The following is a 26,764-nucleotide window of genomic DNA, read 5'->3' as shown; positions in this document are numbered from 1 at the left end:
TCTTTGTAACAGTGTGGTGTTGCTATATGGATCAGCTGAAATTGCTGCTGGCCTGCATAAACTCTCATACTGTGTGTTTTGTGAAGCCAACTCGGTTGTCTTACTAGGAGAGCTTTAAAGATACCATTTAACTAACTCCTTGGCTCACTTGCATATCTGCCTAAAGGTTAATCTGTTGCGGGTGCTTTTCAAGCAGTCTGTGCACACTACTTAGCTCATGAGTCCATGTAGGAACTTCCTCGGTTGCTGCTTGGAGACGATTCGAGCAAATACATATTTTTTAACTTAGTGACTTCTCGGTAGTTTTTTTATTTTAATGGACATGCTTTATTGTTTCTCCAGGTCTTGGCAACTTGAGGATTTATTTTGGCTTTTCTTGCTAATAGGCTTCTGAAAACAAATTAATTTGAGGGTGCAGTAAGCTAAACAGGTAGCACAACTATTCAGCACTTAATTATTCCGATCACTTCTTTTGTTACATGATTATGGTAAAGTAAACATAAGTCATTTGATTATCCTGGGCTGTGAGGATAAGAACACTTCAGGAACTGTTATTTCTGACCGTGTAGATCCACAGCACTTCCTAATGCAAAAAGCACTCAGGGCTGGTCATGAGAAATTAAAATAACAAATAACATGCAAGTGTAAAGTTTGTCGCCTATATAAAGTAGGGTAGTGCAATAAAAGATATTCTGTGAAATATTTTTAGCAGTTTATACCCAAAAGAGAAAGGTATACCTATTTAGCACTGAATAATTTATAGGGCTGCCTATAATGGTAAATATTTTGCTCCTCTGAGGTTGTGCTTTTTGAACCGCTTCATTTTGTTTGTTTTAAGTAACTGTAATGAACTAGTTAAGTAAGTATACTTATCTTTGCTGCAACAGGGTAGTGGTTCCATTGGTAGTGCTGTTATTAATAACAGCACAAGTGTTCTCGCTGTGCTCAACTTGCCTAACTGTTGGTTACAGTTTATTTCAGAGGCTCGCAGGTTCTGCTGTTATACTTGTTTCTGTCACAGAGGGTGTTTACTTCTTCAGGCTCTGCTCTTGCACAGAAGATCTGCCATTCATAAACTGAGACTGCTATGTAAATTACTCATTGCAGCTGTTTTCCTGCAGTTGTGGAAATAGCTTTCATTTTTGCTTAGCACCGGAGGTCAGAAAAGTAACTTGGTGATCAGCAGACAGGAAGCAGTAACTGCGTGTGTTACTTGAGAACCAAGTAATAGGGGTGAGGAGTGAGTGTTTCTCCAATAGGTCAACTTGTCGAGTGTATTAAAACAGGCTGCTAAGAGTTAAAATTCAAACTTGGTGTCTAGATAAAATTGACCTATCGCAAACGTTTCTGTACGAGAGTGCTGTGAATGTAAACTAGAGGGTGGAAGGTAGGTGAAAGGCCGAGGAGAAATAGTTCCTCGGCATGCGGGCTGGATATTTAGGAAACAGCATGAATTATTTTGCTATGTCAGCTTGGATACTAGGGAAATCAAACTTTGAATTAACTGATATCATAAACCTGTTCTTTTGAACATAAAATTCCAGTTAAGATTTGCGTAGTTGCTCTATGTTTAACTGTTGTTGTTCTGACAGATCTTAAGGGATGCTGGCTCAGCAGGATTTCATACTTGACTGCAGCTCCAATGGGAAGACTTGCTAATTTGCACAGGAAAAGGCTTCCAGTATTTTATGTCTACTGGAAATGACCAGGCATATTCTCTAAATGGAAGGAAATGCATGAAGAATGACTTGAGGAAAAGAGTTGGATTTTAAAAAGCAAGCTTAGAAATGCTTATTTCAAGCCATGAACCAGGAAAGCTGTTGGAGGCAAGAGATATTTGCTCTAAGATCTGGTAATTTGAACTTTTTGTTCCTACCGCCGTCCAACACACTCCTCTCCAGCGGTAGGGGAGGAGGAGCGGGTGGGAAGGAGGTATAAAATGGAAAAGTCACATTGTGTGTGTTTTGAGCAAGTCCTCCTTTCGTTGCTTCCTTCTAGCACAGCTAAGACTTTTTTTAGAGGGGGGTGAAAAAGAAAAAAAAACAGTTGTGAGAAGTCTACATCTGCATTTAAATTAGAACATCATAAAGAAAAGAACAGGCTCCAAAGCTGCCCACAAAGTCTGCCAGTCTCCAGAATATGAGCACTAACTAACTGCCTGTTACCAAAGGAGAAATTCATTATCATTCAAATGCTGTTGGAAAGAGGACTGAGAATTATTTCTCTTTAATTTGTCCTTAAATTGGTAGTTAAGGTGATAGTTATAGCAATCAAATAAAGCTAACGTAATTGGCCTAGACTCACATTCAGTTTAGTTTTGTTCCCATTAGAAATGGGGTCACTATCTTGAGAAGCGGTCCGTGGTCAAATGTAAGTCTTAGACCCTTGCAGCACAGTAAGGAAGTGGGAGGTTTTTTTTTGCTTTAGCCTGTTTCTTCTCAAGAGTTTGTAGCGCTACCGAGTTCTGTAGCTGCCTTATCCTGTGGACTTGATTTCTGTGTGTGGAACTGCAAGCACATAGTCCAGTCGATTGTAATTTTGTCTTGAAATGTGGATTTCTTGATGCTGGCAAAAATGCAGTTTGATCTGTATATTAAGGCCAAGCTGCCGTGTTTTGGATTGTTATTGAGTTGAAGACATGTTTTTTCTTTTTCAGCTGGAAAACAGGTAGTGTTTTGAAGTCTGAAGCTTTTCAGAACTGTAGCGTGTCCTTCTCGCACCAGGACTTGCTTCGTAATGTCTTGTTTTCAGCTTATGGATGTGATTGGAGTTTGGAATGAAACAGTGAGCCTTGAATTATGGCAAAGGAAACAAGACTCCTTGTTTCATTCTTCTCAGCCCCCTCCGAATTCTCTTGGATATCCCTACTCCCCTTGGAGTTTCCTTCCTTCTTTCCAAGGGAGGTAGAAGTCTTACCTCAATCCAAGACAGCAGTTTTGCCTTTTTCTCCCCTTTAAATGTAGGGGCTATTTGTTCTAAAGAATTACCTAAGCATGGAAGCTTAGATTCAACTGCTGAGAGTGTAGAGGGTTGAATACAGGTATGAGAGGAAGCGTTGATCTGAGCAGCAAGTTTTGCTATGCAGTCTCGAGAACCTGGTAATTAACTTGGCACAGAGGTGAGTTATATAAAGGTGATATCCTTTATCTTGCAGAACCGTTGAGAAGCTGCTGAGCTTGGTAAGGACTGTCCAGATCCTTAAGGTGGGTAGGTCGGTGTTTCTGATCAGCAAGCTGTTGCATGTAGGAAACATAGCATATTCTCTTTCTGTTTCAGATCTTCTGCATCTATTTGTGTAACTATACATATGCCATGGTTTTGTGGTGATTTCTGGTGTGCAGTGTATCTTATGTGATACCTGAAACTGGTTGGTGTGCTCTATTGCAGAGCTCTTCATATTTCGGAATATATATATTTAGCTGAAAAGCGTTAGGTTTCAGAGAGGAAACGTGGCTCGTGTGATAAGATTTGAAGCTGCGATGAAGCAAGTGGCCTCTCTGTCTTCTTGTAGCTTTAAAGTTACCTTTGGTCCCACTTGAAAATGTTTAGAATGGAAAGAGAGCCTGCTGCAGAGAAGAGAGTGTGTAAAGGAGATGAGATTAGATCGAGAATGGGCAAACTCTCTAGTCTCGTGGTTGGTGTGTTCCTATTGCAACACTGTTGCTTAAATAAGTTAAACTGAAACTGCAGGAGTTACTGTAGCGCTCTGAAGAATGAAACAGTGAAGCCCCTGGGTCTTCAGCTGGAATATACTTCTGCTGTGTGGGCTGAGCCTTGTATCAACAGGGCTGATAAACATGTTAAGTGCTCTCTTCCTTTTTTCCCAAGGTGCCTGCTGACCTAGACCACAAAATCAATGTAGCAGTGGCTGATTCTGCAAAATTGTACAGCTTAGGCAGTTACATTCCTGGTGCAAAAATGTCTAGCTGACTGTTCAGGCTGCTCTTTAACTCAACCCGTGGAAGTAGAGCAGGTTGCACAGGTGAGTGGCCCTGCCTCGCTTGGTTAGGTGACTTCTGTTGAGCCCGTAATAGTTAAGTGGAATTTCATTCGCTTCCTGTGTTGCAAGTTTTGTTGAGAGCAGTTCCGTTGCTTCTATTTTTAAAGCTGATTACTGCATGTGGAGGACTTGAGTTGCCACAGAGTTACAAAGGTCCTCTCGGGGTCTCGACACTTATTTAGCATTTCTACTTCTGTGCATGGGCTAGAAGGCTGTGCTAACATGCAGAGCATACTAAAATCTGCTCGCTGATGTGGTAGTAGGATATAAGATGCAGTTGTGCTCTCTGAAGCCAGGTGCAGCCACTTATCTGTTTGAATTAAGTAACTACTAATGCCTGGTGCACAGGCAGGAACATCTGAGAAGCTCCTTTGTGGTTTCAGAAAGGTGCATTTTGCATGCTTGCTCTTGTTTAAAAGTCTTTTTTAAAAAAATGTTATTTTTTCTCTTTGGATGTAAAGTGGTTACAGGGAAGAAATCATGGTGGAGTAGCTTTCATTTGTCAGAGCTTATTGAGGCTGCTGTTGGTTACTGTTGCAATAGAAGCCCAAGATGTGGACTTGGGGCTTGGCCTTTCTCCCTGTTTTCCACTGTTCCCCTATGAAACTGCCTCCTGCCATGAGAGCGGCCTGGGCTGTGGCTCTTGGGCTTCCTTAGAGGAGGAGGCCGCTACCCTGCAGGAGCACTCCTAGGCCCAAACAGGATTCCCTGTTTGGACACTACCTGGAAACATGTGTGCATAAGCACACCTAACAGAACTGAAGACAAGGTAAATATTGCTGTTCTTATTTGCCTCAGAAAATATTTGTTGAAATTCTCATGTTTAAGAGAATGTTTAAGTACTGAAGGAAGCTTTTTTTTTTTTTTTTTTTTTTTTTTTTCTGTCATACAGTTGTTGAGGTGTGATATACAGAAAAGTGAGCACTACCTGCTCAACTTGAAGTAATTCTGGTGGTTTTGCACTGTCTTATTGCCCCATTAGGCAGGGCCTCACTGGCAACACAGGGCTACAGCAGTGCAGAAGCTGTTCTGGAGGAAGACTGGTTGAAAAACAGCATTTCAGTGGCAGTAGCGAGTAGTACAGTGACCAAAATGTTTTACCTCTGTTCTACTGAGTGATGGTTTTGCTTCCAAGCCACCAGCTTGCTGTTCTTCCACCAAATATCCGTGGAGCTGGCCGAGAAAGGAAGTGGTGGTGGGTCAGAGTTGCTTAGGTGGACATGTTAGTGCTTTGGGGAAGGGAAGGATTTGAAACTGAGTCTTTTTCAGGAGTCTCTGACTCAGTCAATGGCTTCAGTGTTAAACCGTCAGGCGCTCACATCCTCTGCTGTGCTTTTACTTAATTTTCCATTAGGCTAGATAAGCAGACTTCTAAAAAGCGCCCTACAGTCATTCCCCCCCGTGTACTGAGACTGCACTTTTTTTGTGAGCTGCCTTTCTGGGTCATGTCCTTTCAGTTAAGCTAATGCGCAGAGCCCTCTCTTGAGTTTTGAGCAGGAAGGTTTTACAGTAGCTTGGTTGCTTTACTCTGTGTTTATTTTACCCTCTTAAATCTGTATTGTTGACTTCTGGTTTTAGCCAGTTGGGCACTGATGTTATGAAACAATTTTCTTGAAAGTGTCTTGTCATGAAGTCAGTTGAATCATGTGTAGCTCCAGTTTTGTTGGGGGGGGTGGGGGGAGCAAGGTAGAGATGCAGCTGTGTTGTTTAAATCTTGATTACCCTTGAAGATGATTTTTGTTAAAAGCTGCCTCATCTTTGAGGTAATGAACCTCAGCTGTAAGGACCCCACGTGCTCAAACGCTGCCCAAGTCAATGGGGATGGGAATAGCAAAACTCTTCTGTGAATTGCATCCCAAATGCCAAGTATGTATGATAACTTTGGAGAAGTGATGCTCTTTAGAGCTGGCCTTCTTAAGCTCTTCATTTCTTCTAGGTAATAGTCTTTGTAGCAGGCTTTTAAAAAAATAAGTTTTACAGGCTTGACAGTGTGCTCATGTCAAATTTGGGCATGAGAGCAAAATACGAGCCTATAAATCATCCAAAGGAGCAGTCTCCTTGATGTGTGAAGGACAAAACGATGTGGTGGCGGTCGGTTGGTGATGAAGTAATCAAAACATTGCAACAAAACGGGGAAAAAAACCATAGCTGACACTGGCAAAACTGGGAGTAGCATTCTAAGCTGGCTACGAGGTCAGAAAGGCCTTTTAGGCATGGGCCGCATTAGGTGCTGCGTGACTCCGTACGTGGAGCTGATGTAGGGAAGCACACGAGCGTAGCTGTCTCGAGCGGAGCCGCGGCCTCTCGCTGCGGAGGCTCCGGCTGCGAAGCCGTCGCCGCGGGAGGGCTTTGGTGCGGCCGGGGCAGGGAGCAGCCCCACCGAGCCCAGCTGCGCCAGGCCGCACACTGCGGCCACAGAGGCACTCGGGCGACCTCTCGACTTCCGCCGAGACGCGCGGAGCAAACACGGCCGCGGAGCAGGAAGGAAGCAGCGCGACCGCAGCGGCACGGAGCAGGGCAAGGCAGGACCGAGGGACGTGGCTGCTGCACCGCGGGAGGGACGTGCCTGGCCTGGGCTCATTAACGGGCGCTGGGGAGATGGTTGTGCTCCGTGCTGCTCTTGCTTTTCTCCTTTGCCCCTTCCCACCCACCAACTGAAATCATTGCCTGAGATGATAGTTCTCTTGAGCCCTGCAGGTAGCAGAGTTGGAAAGTCCGGTGCTATCGCAGCAGAGCAAGCTTGGGTGAGAGTTCAGAGCTATGGAAGAAGCTGTTAACCTGTCTGTGAACGTGGCACTGGCGGGAGGAATAATGCCTTCCTGCTACAGCTGCAGATGCCCAATTATTAAAATATTTGGTTACTGCGTAGAGCAGAAAACTTTGACTTTGTAAGAGTTCGCTTGTAAGCATGTGGCTTTTTGGCTCTCCAACAATAAGCTACGTATTTTGCAGGTATAGCAAAGTGGAAGCGAGCACTCTCCAAAACGTAAACTGGTGCTCAAAAATGGTTGCTGTTGCCCTTGGTGTTTGAACTTAAGCTCTGCTCTGAAATGCCGTGTAGTTTTTTTTTTTCCCTTTGAAGCTAATGCAGGTGCTACATCTGGGCTCCCCTGCAAGCAAGGAGGAGAGCTCCATGATGCCGCCTGCAGGCACTGGGTAACCTTTTCGAAAGCCCTTAGGACAGATGGTTACATTCCACTGAGAGTCAAGGGGATTTAGGTGCCTCAGGCAGAGATTTCCAAAGTGTGCTCAACATAGCTCTGGTACATGATCCTCGGCAGCTCCTGGTAACTGTTTCTTTTCACACTGCCTTTATGTAAAGGTCCAGGAGAAACATGGAGATTGCTGGAGCTCTGTGGCCAGAAAGGTTTGGGAATCTCTTGTCTAAGTCCCTTGTGTCTGTTGAAAATATTACCCTTTCTCTAGGACAACTTGTCTGTTTAGCTGAAGGAATGGAGATGAGGACCTTTGCTGATGATACTAAAAATAAAAGGCAACCATAACTAAGTTTTGATATGCCAGTGAAAGTGCTTGCTATAGCTGCAAGCGTTTACTTGGTTTGTAGGCATTGGAAAATGTGGTGTAACTTTTCCTGGGAAAAGTAAAGAGCACGCTCTTAGGGAGAATGTCTTTTAGCACAGGATGGGGAGCTAGTTGCTGTGTGTCAGAAGTTAAGAGGAGCAGCTTTCAAACTATTAGATTGACTTTTAGAGGTCTTCGTGCCTTTATTCACAGCCTGTGATTCAAGGTGATAGCGGTTGTATGTGCCCTCACAAGAAATATTTAGACCTCTAGTGAGTTTTAGAATCTGATTATGCTGTTGCATAGTAGATACGGTCTGGGTGATGATGTTGGACTTTTTTTTTGTGAGTTTATTTCCTCTTTCTGGATTTGCCTTAAATTACTTGCCCATGTCAAAGAGAACATGCAAATTTAATGTTGTGGAAAAACATTCTGAGAAAAGCAGACTGTATGGGTAAGTGCTGTGTGATGGATGTGTACTCAGTACGTCCTTGAAAGGTGGTCCTACATAAGATGTCTGTAGTCCGGAATCCTTTTGGAATTGCTGTAGATGCTCATTCTATTACATTCACAGCATAAAGTCACACTTGTGTTCTTTACAAGAAAACATTCTGTTTGTCATTTTTTTTTGTAGGCGTAACCTGACGAAGTTATCCCTGATATTCAGCCATATGCTGGCAGAACTCAAAGGTATTTTCCCAAGTGGCCTTTTCCAAGGAGACACATTCCGGATCACCAAGGCAGATGCTGCAGAGTTTTGGAGGAAAGCTTTCGGGGAAAAGTAAGTTTCTAACTGTGCTTATAATGAGATATGGGATGAAATTGCACACCTAGTTATGCCCTTGGAAAAAATCACCCCATCTCTGCAGTTCAGAAAGGTGTTGGTCTTGTTAATCATAGAAGCCTGTGACAGGAAAAGGTCATTTGGTCCACTCGGTGAGGTTGAGTACAGGTTGTATTTCCCAGTTCTTTGTCCTGTCTTGTTTTAAATATGTAAAGTGATGAGTGTCTCCCCACTTTCCCTAGTAGACTGCTTTACTGTCATAAAGCTTCTCTGGATTATTCAGCCGAAGTTATTCAGACAGAATTTTCCTCTCTTTAATTCCTTAACTTGTAAATCAACTTCACAAACCATGCAAAATATATGCTTTCTTCTTCCAATGGTTACTGTACCTCCAATATTAGTTCTGTGTTAGTAAGCTCTTATATTAAATTCTTTTCATCTTCTATCCAATTAGTCTTTCCAATCACTTAGTCACCTTTCTTCTGGCTTTTCTGAACTTTGGTCAGCTTGCTTAATGGCCTCGTTATGGTAGAATGAAGGAGAATGTTGAGTGCAACAGAGATTGAAGTATAAACTGTTGAAATGTTGCTTATAATATTTAAATATGGTAAAAAGCTGATGAAATGATCTTTAAAGCTGTCCACAGCAACCTCTGAGGATTAAAGTTAATTGAAGTGGGCGCTTCTTTGTATCAAATGGGATACTTCACAGGAAGAATATCATTGGTAGGTGTAAGAACAAAAAGCAGTAATATGTTTGCTTGTGAACAACACAATGGTTTGGAGCTTGGTACGGAGCTTTTATGCATCTGGTCAACTTGGTGCTTTCAAAGAAGGAATATTTTCACTTAAATCAAAGCTTGGTATTGGCTTCTGATAATCTACTTCTCCCTTCTTTAGATAATTTTTTAGTTCTTTGTGATTGGGGTGGTGGTTTTTTTTTTTTTTTTTTTTCATTTTTTAACCCGTCCAGATTTCTGCTGAAGAGTTCACTGTTAAGCCCTCCTCTACGAGCTGTGCTGTTACAAACTCCTATCACCCAAGAGCTCTGGGTACAGCCCTGGCACATGCATGTTTGCCATGGAGCTGGGCGTTGGATTGCAAAATTTTATATATGTATGGAAAACTAGCTAGTGTCCATCTGACTGTTAGTTTGCTGTGATACCAAGTAATCCTTTGCTTGTATAACATGAATAGATCTCTTGTAGCTAGCTTGGATTTTTTCCTCTCCTCTTTTATGAAGAGAAGGTCTGTACTCTCCAATGCAATACCTGTGGTAAGTATAGGCTGGTGTAAACACGCACAAACACACACATATAGGGTGGAATAGGTCTTCAGTCACGCACAATCACAGAGGCTTGCCTTTTTCCCCAGGACCATTGTTCCTTGGAAGAGCTTCCGTCAGGCCTTGCATGAAGTGCATCCGATCAGTTCGGGCCTGGAAGCCATGGCCCTGAAATCAACAATTGACCTGACGTGCAATGACTACATTTCAGTATTTGAATTTGATATCTTCACACGGCTTTTTCAGGTAAGAATTGAGGAATGTGACGCTTTAGAAAGGGCTGAAAAGTATGTATCTGAAGTGCTTCCAGTTAGACTCTTGCCCCAAGATAAACCGATTTTTCCACACTGAAATAACATGATTTAGAGTAATGGGTTTATTAATCTTGCCTCTCATCCTCTGGTGAGTTTTGGTAATACTGAGAACCACTGACAGAAGAGGTAGTCTAAATATAATTTGCAAGTGTAAGGCACATTGAGTATCCTTCTGTGAATCGGTTTTTCACTTTCAAAGGTCACTATTAGACTAACGTTCTGACACAGCCTCTGTCATCCAGGAAATATGAAGCTTAGTTTGTTAGCCTGTCTTTCCTTGTCTCCTTTTTGCCTTGTCAGATTTATTTTCTGTGGGAGGTGTTCAGGATGGAGTGTGAGCGTGGAAATTAGGATTTTGGGGCTTTTGAATTGAAGCCCAGATGTTTGTACATGTGTGTGCAGGAAATAGCTGCCTTACTGAAGGGATAAGGGATATTAATAACAGGTAAAATTCTAACCCGTGGTCATTAATAGCACTGACCTCAAAAGCACAGCTTCTGATGGTGCAACTGGCTATTTGCAATAACAAACACTTACTTCTTTGGCTCGGACTTGCCTTTTCCCAACGGATAGGGTGGGTTGTAGTTAAGATGTGTCTTGCTGAAAAGTTCCCCTGCTCGGTATTGCAGTGTATCTGATCTCATTCAGTACTTTGTCCAACTGTAGTACACAGTGAGCTGAGAGTTGCTTCACTTTCAAAGAGAAGCAAAGTTTTTGGGGACAAGTAGCATCTTCTATTAGGCAAGCTGATTCGGGTGGAAAAATCGGGTAACGTTCTAGAAACAGAAGCCCAACATGAGAATTGAAGTTATCAATTGAAAGAATTGAGGGGTGGGGGGAGGTGAGGTTGGGGAGCGGGGAGGAGGGTTGTGTGCGTCCCCAATTTTTAGGAATATTAAATGTGTAGGTACTGGTTTAGACAAGCCAGTAATCTTTGCCGCACCCAAGTGAGGCTAGGTGGTTGAGGCATAGTCACAAGCATCTTAGACACAGTGAAACTGAGACAGGGAGGAGAGGTTGCTTTCCTGAGGCCATATAGGAAGTCATTGTTGGAGATGTGACTAGTCGTGGTCCTGGACATAAACTTATTAAATTCTTATCTCTATTCCTGTCTCAGTAATGCATCATTTTCTCTGCAGAAGCAGTATGCGTTGATAGTGGTTCTTGGATTGTCTTTTTGGTGACCTCAGTGACTTCTTCCTTGCTTTTTATTAAAGGAGTTTTGATGAATGTCTGTCTGAGATGAATTCTGAGCCTGCTGCATGAGCATATTGCTCTAACTCCTCGGCTAGATTTCTGGTGGTATAAAAATCTGCTTCTTTAACTCAAGAACTGACTTGTCTGATTAAAGGGTATTTTAAGTGTTGATAGCAGTGCATAGTTAATGTGTTTCTCTGTTTCTTAGCCATGGTCCTCTCTGCTCAGGAACTGGAATAGCCTAGCGGTGACTCATCCTGGTTATATGGCATTCCTAACGTATGATGAGGTAAAAGCCCGGCTTCAGAAGTTCATTCACAAACCTGGCAGGTTAGTGTTTGGTTTAAGTGGCCTTTTGGGTTGCTCTTGCTAACACCTCTGATTATTTCACTGGCCTCAGCAAGGAGGTAGGGATATTCTGGCTTTGTCCTTCTTTGTCAGCAATTTAAAACATGGAGGGGAGGGGGAAACACCAAGAAAAACACCCCACAAACCCCAGCTTGCCCTGTATTCAGAGCTTAAGCTCCGTGTGGTGATATACCTTCTGCTCATACCCCCAGCTGTTAGACCAGCTCCCATGGGCATGAGTGCGAGAGACTGAGGCAAATGTTTGCCCCAGGGTGAACAGGGTAGTACCATGAATGAAGAGAAGTATTAATAGGCCTTAGAGCTTTCTGACTTACTTGCACCTGGGCAAGAGAGCTGCAGGGAGTGCAGGCCCTGTTTGCAGTGTCTCTGATGAAAGCCAGTTTCAGACATATAGCCAGGGCATCTGCCTACTGATTGTGCTGGCAGAAAGCATCAAGCTAGGTGAGGAGTTCTGCGAGGTGACCCTGCAGCTGGGGCAGGACAGGGAGGGTGTGGGACAAGATGCTCTTTCCTGGGCTAGTGGTGGATCTGAGTAGCTATTGGGCTCCTGACATCCTAGTTGTTATTTGGTCTTGTACAACAGGACTACATTTCTCTGTGTGTGTGGAAGGTCAAATGTTCACTTTGGAAGACTTTCAGAAGACCGTTAGTACCAGGGCTGGTTTTGAAAATGGAAACGTTGGGCAGTCTGTTTTGGGGGATATTTTTGTGTTTTGGTGTTTTTTTGTGTATGTATGTTTCTTGGTTTTTGTGTTTTTTCCTGGGGAGAAAGTGTGGGTTTGTTAATGGTAATTTAAAAGAAATGATAAAGAGGATACTAAGGAGATCCAGAATTTAATGTCACACAGAGGCTGCTGCTTGGATACTTTCCTTCATATCAGATTGCAGGGTCTACTTGGATCTGCTTGTGGATAAAGTGAGAAAAGCTGGTATAAGTCATCCAATTATTTTTTACTAGTTTCTATTTGTTGTCTTGAGATAGCCACACAAAGGCTGCCTACTTGATATGTGATCTTTTCTTCCTCTTCCAGTCTAAACTAAAGTTTCTTTTGCTGTGTTATTTTGCAGTTATATTTTTCGATTGAGTTGTACACGACTTGGTCAGTGGGCCATTGGTTATGTTACTGCAGATGGGAACATTCTTCAGACAATCCCCCACAACAAACCTCTTTTTCAAGCACTGATTGATGGCTTCAGGGAAGGCTTGTAAGTAGCTGTTCCAGCATCTTTTTTGTTTCCTTTCAACATTCTCTTTTGCCCCTTTTAGATGTGTTTGTTTTATCTTAATCCTGTGGTGAGGTCTTGAAATCAGTGAAATGTTAAAATAATACGTTTTCTACTTGATGGTAGAGGCAATATGTTGCAGCAGTCAAGCAACCCCTGTTGACCTCGCTAACACCCTTTTGCACACCCCTAGGTTTTTATTTCGACCTCAAATCATTAACGCACTACACCTTTCTCATTGATATCAGTAGAAGAATTTATGTGCTTAACCAGTTTGGCACTCGAGACTACTCAGACATTAGTTTTTTGCACTGCCTATCTTGATTCTCTTTTGCAATTGTAGGGAGTGTCTGTCTGCGTTTCCCTTGTCTTGACTTCTTTTCCAGTGGGGTCCTAAACCTATGTCACAACAACTGAAATTACAGTCATGGGTTTTTTTTGGATTTTTTTTTTTTTTTTGCTTTTTAATTTTGAGTCACTGTAGAATGCTTTAAAAAGAGAAGATGGGGATGATAACGTTTTGTTTAAAGAAAAAAACCGTTGCCAGGAGGAAGAAAAAAGCATCTCCTATATTGAAGAAGGCATGTTTGGTTTAGGTCTGACAAGAAAGATATTTCAGAACTTTCTTTGAATTCAGAACACCTTGAATTTTTTTCCTTTCACCCTCGTTCCTTTTTTCTCTTTCCACCACCCAAAAGGAACGTTACATGGTTGACTTTGTGTGTGATTCTTGTGCACAGGCATAGAATTTTAGCTTCTTTTTTTATTTTTCCTTCCTGAACGGCTTGCAGTTACTTATTTCCTGATGGCCGGAATCAGAATCCTGACTTGACAGGCTTGTGTGAACCCACACCTCAAGACCATATAAAAGTTACACAGGTGAGCAGAGTATTCTTTACTACCAAACTTGCTTGTTTATTTCTGATTTAAGGCCTCCTTAGCTGTTTATTCAATTCTGCCATACCAACCAGTATCCCGAAGGCTGGTTTTCAAAGCTACTGTAATTGCAATGTGTAGAAGTGGTTGAAATCTTTGAATGCTAGGACTGGGAAGAGGAGATTGCAAAGGTTAAATACAGCTTCACCTTTGTGTGGCACTGACAGACTAAGACACTTGTTTAGAATGTTGTAGCAGATATTCTTCTGTGCCATCTAGGGAGCCTGTGGACTTTGCTTCCCTAAGCTGTTTTTGGACCATCTCAATAAAAATGAAGTCTAACTTCAAATTTACTTTCGCTTCAAAGCTTGATAGATATATCCAGCACACAAAACCACAGTGGAATCTCTTCAGCCTTCTGCTCTGTTGCACTGTGTTCCTCTGTTAGGATTGTAATTGCTTTTTCCTGCAAATCTGGTGTTGCATTTCCTGTAGCTGTGACTAATCAAGCATGTTTATTTTCCAGTATCAATGGTGGTGTTTTTTCTGTCCCCTAGGAACAGTATGAATTGTATTGCGAGATGGGCTCCACATTCCAGCTGTGTAAAATCTGTGCTGAAAATGACAAGGATGTAAAGATTGAACCATGTGGCCATTTGATGTGCACCTCCTGTCTCACTGCTTGGCAGGTAAGGCATTTGCCCTCTTTTTATTCTCCCACAGTGATGCTGGTTTCTCTTCGGCAAATGTAGGCTAGATTTCTTCAGAAAACTACTTAGTTTTTTGCAGATATGAATGTTAGGTAGTGGGACAGAAAACAAGCTCATATTACAGTAATACTAGTTCTTCAGTATCAGCCTCACCTGCCCAGGCCAAGCTGGTAAGATGCCTAGCCTCTTCAGTGGGGAATAGGCAAGCTGTGAGGTCTTACCTCAAAAGTCTCCTTTTTCGACTGCAATGAGAAAATCCTCTGTGTGTAGCACAGGTTGCTTCTCTTCTGTCCTCACAGGCAAAAGGTACTTGAACGTGACTGTTGAAACCTCTTTGTATGTTAGCTGTGCCTTTCATTTCTACATCTTATTGACTCTTAAAACAAGTCTCTCCTTTTCTCTGAAGGAATCGGAAGGCCAAGGATGTCCTTTTTGCCGCTGTGAAATCAAAGGAACGGAGCCGATTGTAGTAGACCCATTTGATCCCAGAGGAGGAGGAGGATTATCGCGGCAAGGGGCAGAAGGAACTCCTTCACCCAATTATGAGGATGACGACGATGACAAAACTGATGATTCCCTCCTCATGATGAAAGAGCTAGCTGGTAGCAAAGTAAGGGTACTTGAGTGTTCGCTAGTATACGGGATTTGTTAGTGTATGGCATTTACTGAGACTGCACGTTCTGTCCTTTTTCCTGTGGTCTCAGTGCCTTGTGCACGTGAGATTTGTTGGACTTGACAGGAGAAAGAATTTCAGTCAGTATACTGACGGTGAAATAAACAGGGATTGCGCTGTAGCTGCACATGGTATGTTTAGTTAAACAATGCTGATTGTGCTCGAAAATCTGTTTTTTGTTTTTTGAGAGTCGTCGTGGAGGATGAGGGTCTCGGTCAGACCTTAGAAGAATGAAAGAGCTAACTTGGATTGGAACCTAACATCTAGGTTTATAACACTGCCTTGCGTGCCTAACAATGCTGCTCTTGATTTGTCAGCTGCAGCTTGCTCATGTCAGCAAAAATTTATCCAATTCCCCAGTGATAATATGACTGACAACAGACAGCCTTCCTAAGCTTCTGATCTCTAGCTGGATAGAGGGCAGGCTATTTTGCGGAGGAAGTAGTTTTGACTGTCCTCTTTAAATATGGTGTTTGACAAACTCATATAATAAAGGTCTGATGACTTTTTGCCATCAGTGCTACTTGCTGCCAGGAGATGTGCACAAGAGAGGCATCTGTATGGATCTGTGTGCTTTTTTTAAAAAAAACCTTACTGCTGCCTTTGCACATCCGCAATACCATTGTTCTGCTGCACGGGAAGTGATTTTTGACTAATTGTTAATAACTGAAGCCGCTCAAGTAAGCTGGAGGAAAAAACAAAAAAAACCTTCCAGTCTCTACCATTCTGTGGTTCTGGGAAACTGCTTTTCATGGCTAGAAAAATCCTCTACTCTGCCCTACCTACCACTGATCAGATTCCTCTTCAGCTCTCGCCCTGTGAAATACAAAATTATAAACTGTGTCCCTGGAGGTTGTTTTTGTATACACGGCTTGGAGAAGCAGAGCATAGTTTCCTTGATGTGACATCCTGTTGTGGTTTGCAGTAAGCTAGTGTTCTCTGTTTGCTGGCACTAGCGAGTTAAAATGTGTGTAAAGCTTTTCAAAGTTATAGGATGCTAGCCTTGAATATAAAATAATTTTTTGTGAAGAGGGGGATAATAGGCACTGTTTGCATTTGCTAGTAGGGCAAACATTTTCAGAGGCCAAAATGGAGTTTCTGGTGCATGCTGCTGACCACTGCAAGTACTGTGACAGAGCGGTAAGGCAGTTGGTATGGTGGTGACTGCGCTGAGAAGATCTCCTATAGCAGATCGTGCCCTCTGGTGTCAAAAGGGGAACAGGCTCGTTACTACTTGAGTCTTGGTAAAACAGCTGGGTGATTCTAGGCAAACAGCTTGTCTTTTATTGTGCCATTGCTAAATCTTCATTTGTAGTCACGTTCCAGAGGTGGCGCTGGATTTGATCATTTTGCCATTTTTTTTCGTTTTCAGGTCGAGCGTCCTCCTTCTCCATTCTCAGTAACTCCACAGGCCCCCTATCCGCCTGTGCCACCACGCCTGGATCTTCTGCAGCAACGGGTGTCCAACCCGCCGGGGGCTTCCAGTCCTGGTACCACTTCAAAGGTAAAACGCTTATTGCCCTTGCAGGTATTATGCTGGTGGGGCAGGAAAGAAAAGGAATGCTCTGGTCTGCCACCCTCGAATTCTGGACCTAGCCTACCCTTGCTAAGCACTGCTGCTGCTTTCCAGGCTGCTCCGGGGACCCTTCACAAGGACAAACCCTTGCCGATCCCACCAACGCTTCGAGACCTCCCACCGCCTCCCCCTCCGGACAGACCGCACGGCATCGGAACTGAGAGTCGGCCGCAGAGACGACCCCTGCCCTGCACGCCAGGAGACTGTCCCTCGAGGGACAAACTGCCCCCCGTGCCCTCCAACCGCCAGGGCGAGCTGTGGCCGTCTCGACCAATTCCCAAAGCCCCATCTGTAGCTCTCGGCCCCAGTGAGCCTTGGGCTGGGAGAGAACTGTCAAACAGGCACTCCCTTCCCTTCTCCTTGCCCTCTCAGATGGATTCCAGGGCTGACACCCATCGGCTTGGGAGCACTCTCAGCCTGGACAACCCAGTGGTGAGTAGACTTAATGGGTGAGGAGTAGGATTGGCATGGCATGTCCTTGGACTTGACATCTGCATGGGATGGTGGCCCTTTAGAAGGCAGCTGGAAAGGTACTGTTGGATGCCAGCGGAGGAGAGAAATGTGAGGAATACTTAAGGATGTACTTTTGTCCCTCTTAGGAGCAAGGCTGAAATCCCCAGTCAGCTGGGTGGTTACAGTAATGCTCTCTTTGATTCCATCCCACCATTGTTTCCTTTCAAGTTCTTCAGCTTCCTAAAATTTAAAGCACATGTCTAGCCAGAATGCCTAAGAAAAGAACACTCATGCAGTTGTTCTGTTTCCATACATGCAGACAAGTCTGCATCCTTTTCCTCTGGCACCCTGTTAAGTTCTGGCCTTTTGGTCGACGTGATCCGAGCTTGACAAAGTCACAGGAGCCTCAAAGATATGAAATTCAGGCAGTTTTTCCTGTAAATGGGCATTTTGCTAGGGGAGAAAACCTGCCTGTGGCCTCACTGAGGGAAAGCTTTCCAAAATGTGTTGTGTTTCTAAGACCTCAGAAAATCACATAGGAATAAATGAAATGGATACCAGAGGGAAGATGCTTCTTCTGTAGGATATGTTGAATACCTGGCTGAGAGCTTTGCGATTTGAGCATAGTGTTTCTAAAGCCTGATTATGATTGTTTTTTCTTTCAGAGCTTGAGCGGTGGTGCACCAGCTACTTCGGAGTGTGAGCATCCCAAAATTAAACCCTCCTCATCTGCCAATGCTATCTATTCTTTAGCTGCCAGGTGAGTTGCTTGCTGTCATATATATATAAAGTACTAGTAAAAAAAGTAAATTGTAAATTGTAGATCTTTCTCTATGCTGGTGCTTCGGATAGTTTGACACAATTCTGTCAGTTTCCAGCTTGAAAGGCTTACTAAAATAGGCAAAACCAAGAGAGGAGAGAGAGGAGGGGGGAAAAAAAAAAAAAAAAAAAAAAGGAAAACCAACTGAAACCAACAACTTCAGATCTGGGTGGGGTGAGCATAGTTAACCTAGGCTGTAGGAATAGGAAACAGGCTTGCATATCGTTTCTAAAATATTTGGGGGGTATGTTAGTGGGTAGGATGTGTGCTCAGGTCATGGGAGAGGGCTGCAGGTAGGACACAGCTGTTTTCTGGCCAAATGCACTGAGCAGTTTCCATTAGTTTAGTAAATTCATCTCCAATTAGTTTTTGCTAAATATAGTGTGCATCAGATGAGAGGATGGTATGTCTGATACTAACTTGCTTTTGCATGATGACTCTGTGCTGGTGTGACTTGGCACCTATGCTCCTGAGAATCCTGAAAGCGAGACAGAATCGGTTTTAGAATGACTGACTGCTTGTTACTTCAGCTATGGGTTTGAAAGGCTGCTTTGATGATGATTAGATTTGGCTTAAATGCTTTACTAATTGTTGTATCTTGTTTCTTCTGCCACCAGACCATTGCCTGTACCAAAACTGCCACCTGGGGAACACTCGGAAAGTGACGAGGACACTGAGTACATGTCACCGTCCTCTCTGCCTGTGGTGCCTCCTGGTCCCGCTGTACAAAAACCAGAACTCAAAATGCCCTTGGAAGTGACTCAGAATTTACGGTGAGATTTGTTTGTATCTGCTGTCCTTCCTGTTCGTACCCCGAGGGGAGCACATTTGTTCGCCGGGGTACGGAGGTTTTGCCTGATGACTTCCCTCAGACGGTAACCAGATTTTGTGTGACATAGCAAGCTGTAAATGATATCCAGCTCCTGCTCTTCTGCAGAAACCTTTTATAGCTATGGAAGGAGTCACTTAACCCCTCCCATCTCCTTCTGCTGGTCAGTGTTTGAACAGCAGCGGCAGCCATTGAAATGCAAGATGACACTAAAAGACTCTTCTCTGGAGATCTCAACTTGTTTGAACTATCATCTACATTGCAGTAGGCAATGCTAGATAGAGGCTTCACAGAAGCAAATAGTCTCTTGCAAAACATGGGTGACCTCAATGTAGAGCAGGGATGTGTGCAGAGTCTCAGCACGGTATGCAGGTGATGCTTGACCGCTGTCACTTGTCTAAAGGGAAATGTGCATTCTCTTCCCCAGAGTGTTAGAGTGTGAGCAGCAAGCGGATGGCTGTATGTACGAGGCAATGTACAACATACACTCCCAAGCCGCGTCCTCTGCTTTTCAGACCGTCAACACTTCTGGTGAGTGGGCGTGCTTAAAGAAACAAACCAAAACAACTAAAAGAAATGCTACATGCTCTTGCTGTTAAAATAGTTAGGATGTGTGTAGAAACACATTTGGTTCTGTGTACTGTATTTGGGACCATTGCTGTGAAGCCTAGTTTTCTGGGCTTAGCTGCTGTGAGCAGTTGCAGCAGCCAGCCCATGTGCATCACAGGCATTTTTAATACTGGGGAAGTTGAATTGCTTGCCTTCTAGAAGGACTTTCCTCTCTGTTTGGGGGTTTGGCAGTACAGCCATAGATCTGTCCTGTTCATGTTTTTGGACTACGGGGGAACACTGTCTGCTCCAAGGGACAGAGACTGTGTTCAGTCCTAGAGCTCAGAACATGTCTCTTCATGCAGATGAAGGAAATCTGGCAGCAGGCACCGCCAGCAACGGCCCTGAGGAGTCAGAGAACGAAGAAGATGGCTATGACATCCCCAAGGCGCCGCTACCGGTTGCTATTGCTCGTCGCACGCTGTCTGATATCTCCAATGCCACACCAGCCTTCAGTCGAATGTCTCTGGAAAACGACCCCGTAACAGGTTGGAGAACATCCATGTTATGGTCATTACTGATGTCTTGCTATGGACAGTTGTGATTTCTCTGTCCTTGACTCAGGGTTTTGTATACGGGCTGTATAATACTTTTGCAACACAGAGTTAAAATGCTTTTAACAATCTGGAAAATACTGTTTGGCTCCTGAAAATCGCTGAGTTAGCATATCGCATCTAAATCTGAGTTGGTGGAATCTTGGATTAAAGGGTGTGCCTTAAGGATAGGATTCATTTCGTACTAGAGCATGAAGCAGACCTTCAGATAAGCCTGTTTAATCGGTGTGCGAGTGAAAGCTGAGGCAAGTGGCCCTGTGCTGCTGCTGCTCAGTCTTAGGTGCAGTTTTTGCCAGCAGATGGCACGCGTGCCCTGTTTGATAGTGCCAGTCCTCTTGCGGAGGGACCTAGTGGTGTTCCAAGGTCAGCTTGGAGTCCTGGGAGTAGAGGACATCCTGTCCTTTTGGCTCTGAGGCACGTGCTGCAGGGGAAAGCCAGGGCTTTGTCTGTCTGAGGGCCTTTCTGAAGAATGCTTGTCCTATTCCCTGTAACTGCCTGGTCACTCTGAGGGAAGCACTGAGACTCTTGCCTGGTCGGGGCCTTTCAACATAGCTGAGCTTGGGGCACTGTGCTGAGGAGTGCCCTTCCTCCTCCTCCTGGAGGCAGGCAGCAGCCAGAGCCTGCTGTAGCCAAGACCACTTGCCCGGGTGCTCCAGCAGCAGCTCCTTTTCCCGGAGCTGATCCTTTAGCGCAGAGAGGAGCAAGGGAGTTGATTTGCTCTTGCCACTCCTCCCCGCTCTGCTTTGTCTGCCTGTCATTGTGTCTGTAGAACAGGGCTGGCAGGGATGAAAAGAGGCAGAGAGTGCTCACATCCTGCTCCTGAATGAGCTACTTAGCTTAATCATTGACCCTTGTTTGTTTCTACTGCCCTGAAAGGAGAAGAGAGCTATTGTCCTCCTGCACAGGGTTAGGAGATCTGCTAAAGAGAAATGCTGCGGTAGTAATGATGGTTACTGCTTGCTGGGAAATGTTTGCAGCTTTCTGAAAAGAAGCAAGGCTGGCTACCGGGGGACACACTCTGGTACTACTGTGTTCTCTTCCTTTGTGCCTTAGAATTTAGTTTCTTAGTCAACTACTAAAAAAGCTGTCTAGTAGCTCTTGTTTGAAACCGACCCACGGTCACTGAAATTTGACTCGGTTCAAGCTGCAACAGCAATTTTCAAAGGCAGTCTGGGGGTAGAAAAGGGGGGTAAAAAATTTTGTACCTAATTGTACAAAAGGCTTTTTATGTGTAAGCAGCTTGTAGTTAGAAGATTAGTGAGTTGAACTGCATTGTGGTTGGTGAGGAAGCTTCAATGAATTTGTTTTCTGAAGAGGTTTTGCCGTTTTAGTCATTTTGGTGCAAGCTTTTCAGAAAGATTCGCAGATGACTTATTTGTTTTTCTGACTGGAGCTGCGGTGCCCGCTCTCAGAAAGGGATCACTCGGACATCTCTAGTTTTAGGGATGCACACTACTATCTTGCACACTACTGCAATGGCTAGAAAATTCTGTATGTCGCACTCAGAGGAGGTTTCCCAGAAGACAAATAAACCCTTCTGTAAGAACACGACAAATATTTGTGCAAAAAGAATCTGTTGTGATTTCAAATGAGAAGAAGAAAAACCTACGATGATATAGGAGGTAAAGACTAAAAGGAGTTGGGAGACATAGCCTTAGGAAATGGTAGGGCTTCTGGAGCAGTGAGTTTTCTTTCCAAGGTGTTCGTTGAAACTCTAGAGTGTTTAGTGTCTGGTTTGGCTTCTTAGTGATCTTTTTATCTCCTTGGAAGGAGGGCATGGTGTGGCCATGGGCAAGTTACACAGAAAGATAAAGAGGAAAGGCAGAAGAGGCTGGGAACTGCTCTCCCATAGCTGCCAGCCATTTCGGGAGGATGAGCCTGGTGTGCTGGTGGGCCAGCAGAGGAAGAGAAGCAGATCCTTGTGGAAACATAATTCAGTTGCTACAGAGATCCTGATAAGGGAATTGTAACAAACAGGCTTGGTGTGTCTCTGTGCTGCCCTACCACACTACTGTGTCATCATTGGTTGTTTGTGGAAAGAGCAGCAACTGGTCAATTTAAACTCTCTGAAACTCTCTGATTTTAGAAGGAGTATTTTGTCAAGACTTACACCTATATGTATGCCTTCGTGTCATTTTTCTAGCAGCAGATGTCAATGAAAGTTTCTATGAGCCCTGCTCGCACACATGCCTATGTTTCTGCCTAAATAGTAATTTATTTTGATGGCAATGATAAATTTGAATAAGATAAGCCTGATGGGGCCCTTTTTTTTTTTTTTTTTTTTCCTGGCCATTTTTTTCTATACTAGAGGAGAAGGCAGGCCATCGGCACTACTGTGTGGGAGGATTGGCTGTTTGGAGAGGGTACGATAACATGAAGGGGCATGCTTTGGAAGTCCTAGCAGTCACTTGAAAACTGTGCCTGCTTTGATCTGGGCAAGAGTCACATGCCCTTTTCTGATGTAATGCATTTGTTTGTCCTTCCAGGTTTTTCGGATGTCTCTCAAGTTCCAGAAAGGCCGCCAAAGCCTCTGCCACGGAGAATAAATTCTGAGCGGAAAGTAGGGAGCTGCCAGCCCGGCGGAGCCAGCAGTGGCGGGACCAGCGGGTCACTGCATCTCTCCAGCGAGATTGAGAACCTCATGAGCCAAGGCTACTCATATCAGGACATTCAGAAAGCACTGCTCATTGCACATAACAATATTGAAATGGCCAAGAATATTCTCCGGGAGTTTGTTTCCATTTCGTCCCCTGCACACGTGGCCACATAGCACATAACCTGCCCACCTAGAACTTCCTTGGACCAACTGCCTGGGCAGCCGTAGCCCAGCTCCGCGCCAAAGGGGAAGGGGTTCCTTTAGAGACTTCATGCTGAAGTCAGCCCTGCCTCTTAAGAGAATCAGTTGTCAGGTTTTTGTGGTTACAGATTTCAAAGCAGTGAAACGAAATGGAGCAGATCGGTGTTTTATACAGTGTGTGTCTTGGAGTCCTTTACCCCTACCTCTTGTTTGCAAGAGCCAATTTATTTCCAGGGTATCAGTGGAGAAAAGTGTCACAAGGAGTGAATCCCTTGGAGGCTGGGGGGGCCTGTTTTGTGCTCTGAATTCTAAGTGACTACTCTGGAAAAAAAGTCTCCAGGTTGTATGGTGTGTCCTGTGGTTCGTGGTACTAGGTTTGGACCTGTTTGCTGCTGTGTGTTTGGCTCAGGCTTTTTAGGGCAGTTGAGAGGCGACTTTCTGCTGGGAATAAACGGGAAACTTGGAAAAAAATCTTTTTGATTGATGCCAGTTTGCCATGGCTTTGCCTCTTGCCCGTAATAATAGTTATTGCTTATAAGGCCTCCCTTTTTGCCTGATGAGAGTGTAACTAGCTTCTCTCAGGTATTTTGATCTTGGAAGTGCTGGAAGTTCGATTTCTCTCAGTGTGTCCTCTTGCTGGCAGGGCTGGCAGCATGGGATTCCAGGGAGCTAGATACACTGAAAGCTGTGCGTGTTATTAACGGGTGGGGGGAGAGGGCAGGAAGAATTAGAATGAGAGCAAAGAACTGGCTGCTGCTGATCCTTACAGCCTTGTGAGTTTTGTGCTCAGACTTGATTGTGGCCTTGCTGGACTTGAGCAGCTGTTGCTGGACACTCCCACCCATGCACTATTTCTCTAGGAATGTTGCATCTGGTAAATATGATATTTTATTTATATTGAGTGCACGGTGGCTCTTGCAGACTGGTGGCCTTCACGTGCATTCCATCACCTCGGTTAGAGAGCTTTTGTGGGGAGCAAGTTGTCTTTGCGCCAGGTGGTTTTGTGAAATTGGTAGATGCAGCTGATGCAATTATTGGTATGTTATCTGCTTCGCAGTTTAAAAAAAAAAAAAAAAAAAAAAGAGGCAAGACTTATCTGCATGGCTATCCAAACAACGTGAACGACATGGAGGCTGCTCTTTGTGTTTCCAATACTCCATAAAATTGCCAGAGCCTGTGTAAAAACTGATCTGGGGAAAATCTCCATTGATAGAAGAATCACGCTGGACTTAAGTCAGTGCTCAACTGCTACTTGGACAAAAACCGACTTGTATATTTGGCTACTTACTCGGTTCTTATATCCTTGATATGCCAGAAGTGTGTGTCTCCCTTTGAGAGGATTTAAATTGAGCAGGGATGCATAGATCACTGCCTGACAGATGGACAGTGTTCTGTATATACCGAGGGGCTGATAGCTTTTCCAAGTGTCTTGTGGATGATTTGCAGGTCTCTACAGCCAGCAGTAGCGGCTGGGCGAAGGGTTGCAACTGGAAATACTTGGTGGAGTGCTTGTGGCATTTGGGGCGAGTTTGGTCTTGTAACGACTCAAGCAGCCTGCCCTGGATCTCAGATAAACAGCTTGCATTTGGCAGAGAGGACTTAAATTGTTAGCTAAGGGAACAAAGCGTAAATTGTTCATTTTATGTAGATTACAAGTTTCACTGTAAACTGGCAGCCCTCTGAATTGATGCAGTGGGATTCAGATGGTTTGAAAGCAGGACCTAGCTGTCCTCATGCCCTCCCTCTGTGGTGTAGAAAATGTTGTCCAAAACTGTAAGGAGAGCTGCTTTCTTAGGTGCAGTACGTGCACGACAGCAGCACTGATTGCTGCTATTTTAGGGCCAGCACGCTGTGACATTTTTGTTGTTTGGCAAGGCTCTCTGCAGCAAAGTGAGGTCACACACACACACAGCTCAATATTGGGGCTGCTCTTGCTGGAAGGTGTTGAATTTCACAGAAGGTGAAGTTAGTGTGTATCACAGCATGAGAAAAAAGAGCTATTGGTATTTTCCTCTACCCATGCACACAGAAGCCAGCAGTATGGAGAACCGGTCCTGCTGTTTGTGTGAAATGGGGAGCATGCCGCCAGGAATGCGGGCAGCCTTGGTCAGCCTGGCAGGGGAGTTGGGGAGAGGCACGACTGGTGCTGCGGCTGCAGCTCTGGTTGTTCTCCTAGCACATCTCAGTATTACGGTTGTGAGTCTGGCCAAACTCTTAGTGTCTTGTTGTCTTACGGTGGAGAAGAGGTAGCACCTTCTGGAGGGGACACTGCTGTATTACTTTTCTCTTTTTGTATCCCCTCTGTTTGTGCCACCAGCTCCGTGTAAGTTTTAGTGCCACTTGGGCTGTGACTTGCAGTTTAAAGTCAGTGCGAGTGTGTTGAAATGGGGTGTGTGGTGGTGGTTTTCACCTGGGCAGGGGTGCTACTTCCAGGACTAAGGCAGGAGGGAGAGCCAAGCTCAAGCGGCTAAGAAGCCTTAACTGAACTCTTGTACTGCCACAATGCGTTGTGGAGTAAGTAATGGTGCGCAGTGCCATGTGAGCTCATTCATATAGCCTTGTTTTAGTGCTATATTGAACCATGCCTAGCAGAGCTTTTGCAGCCCTGCCTTTGGGATTCATGGGGCAAGGGCAAGTTGCAGGCTAGCGATTAGGGAGCAGTCTTTGTGGCATGTATTTCTGATGTTTTTCTGCATGTGTGCTTTCCATGTGCTGCTTGTGTCTCAAATGAATCAGAGACTGAAAGCTCACTTTTTCCTCCCTGGACTTGGGGTTCTTTGAAGGCATCACTGAAGGCAGCGGAGTCGTCACTGTGTCTTCTGGCTATGCTCTGTGAAGTCATTCAGGCACTTTACAGTGTGTTTTCTGTGTTGTTTGCCTCTTGAAAAGGTGAGCCCAAGAGTTATTGCCCTGTTTTAATTTTATTTTTTCCCTTCCCTTGATCACCATGGAGTTGATTCTGAAAAAGTTATGTTGTTTGTAATTTTCTTTTCATAAAGAATAAAACATTGTCCCACTGTCTAGACTCTTGTTTTTTAACTGAACGCTGCTCCTCTCACTTGCCAATGCAAATTATGGAGAAGATGAAGAAGGGGCTGGAGAGAGGATGTGCCCCTGACTGTACGGCTGCTGTTAAAAAGGCAAAGAACATGGAGAACTGTGTGGTACAGCATTCCTGGTCTCCGGGGTGCGAGGAAAGACACAGCTTCTGTGTGCGGCAAGGCCAGTGATGGGAAGAGAGAAGAGAAGCAGAAGTGCAGAAGAGAGAAATAAAGTAACAAACCATAAATAAAGTAACTTAAGAAAACAAGTAACGAACACTACTGTCCCCTCACGCCTCTGTTCCTACTCTCCAGAAAAAAAAGTCATAACTCCTGCTCACACAGTCCCCTGGTCACCACTGGAAAAATTAAAATAAAAGGAAAAAAATCTTGAAGAAAGATTAAAGCAAAGTGTATTCCCTTTGCACCAAGCACCAACACAGTTGTTGTACAAAGCAAACACAGACACAACTACTGTTGTAGGGGTGAGGAAAAATGCTGTTTTTCCCTACTTCCCCGTATTGCACCAATACCCAGTATTGCACAAGCACTAAATAATGAGCAGAGGGAAAATGGATTAAAATAAAGAGGGGAGGGGGGTCTTGCTCTGTGGAAAAAAGAACCCCACCCCACTGAAAAAACCCCACTGAAAGTATAAAAGGAATGATACATACAGTGCACAACACAGGTTAAAAATATGAAAGGAGCAATGCATACAGTGCAGAGCACAAGTTAGGAGTATAAAAGGAGGAACAGATGCAGTGTAGAGCACAGGTTAAGATTCTTTTATATATATATATATAAAATTATATATAATACATATTTCATTATATATTTAATATTTCATATATATATATGAAATTTAATGTCAATAGATATAGATAGCTTGTTTCCCTGTCTGCCTGCTATTTGTGTAAGTATTCCTATGTTTTGATTAGGTATGTTTTGGTGTGTAATTAAAAACTGGGAGTGTGTTGGTGTTTTGCAGGTCTGGACTGAAAAGGCACAGGAGCGAAAAAGGCAAGTCTGGTCAGGAGCTTTCTTTCTTTCTTTCTTTCTTTCTTTCTTTCTTTCTTTCTTTCTTTCTTTCTTTCTTTCTTTCTTTCTTTCTTTCTTTCTTTCTTTCTTTCTT

General features: G+C 44.0%; 1 protein-coding gene across 5 annotated transcripts in view; it reads left to right on the top strand.

Annotated features, from left to right (window-relative positions):
- The window catches only part of CBL (Cbl proto-oncogene), a 33,557-nt gene extending 8,110 nt beyond the window's left edge, over positions 1-25,447 (top strand). The window contains exons 1-15 of one of the 5 annotated variants that reach the window (XM_026040997.1): positions 1,749-1,852; positions 8,157-8,303; positions 9,680-9,836; positions 11,310-11,431; positions 12,539-12,676; positions 13,486-13,573; positions 14,128-14,259; positions 14,687-14,890; positions 16,326-16,457; positions 16,584-16,961; positions 17,648-17,742; positions 18,420-18,575; positions 19,059-19,162; positions 19,546-19,728; positions 22,281-25,447. In XM_026040997.1, the coding sequence (XP_025896782.1) occupies positions 1,788-1,852; positions 8,157-8,303; positions 9,680-9,836; positions 11,310-11,431; positions 12,539-12,676; positions 13,486-13,573; positions 14,128-14,259; positions 14,687-14,890; positions 16,326-16,457; positions 16,584-16,961; positions 17,648-17,742; positions 18,420-18,575; positions 19,059-19,162; positions 19,546-19,728; positions 22,281-22,564 (2,385 nt within the window). In that variant the 5' untranslated portion in view covers positions 1,749-1,787 and the 3' untranslated portion in view covers positions 22,565-25,447. Of the gene's footprint in view, positions 1-1,748; positions 1,853-3,096; positions 3,119-3,960; positions 3,983-4,396; positions 4,770-8,156; positions 8,304-9,679; positions 9,837-11,309; positions 11,432-12,538; positions 12,677-13,485; positions 13,574-14,127; positions 14,260-14,686; positions 14,891-16,325; positions 16,458-16,583; positions 16,962-17,647; positions 17,743-18,419; positions 18,576-19,058; positions 19,163-19,545; positions 19,729-22,280 lie in introns of those variants that run through there. The other 4 variants (XM_026041000.1, XM_026040999.1, XM_026040998.1 and 1 more) reach the window with 4 other exon arrangements.
- Positions 25,448-26,764: the final 1,317 nt, after the last annotated feature.

This window comes from Nothoprocta perdicaria, unplaced genomic scaffold, assembly GCF_003342845.1.
Source record: "Nothoprocta perdicaria isolate Ctin4 unplaced genomic scaffold, notPer1 scaffold_275, whole genome shotgun sequence".
NCBI classification, from domain to species: Eukaryota; Metazoa; Chordata; class Aves; order Tinamiformes; family Tinamidae; genus Nothoprocta; species Nothoprocta perdicaria.
This window is presented reverse-complemented; position numbering and strand designations above follow the sequence as displayed.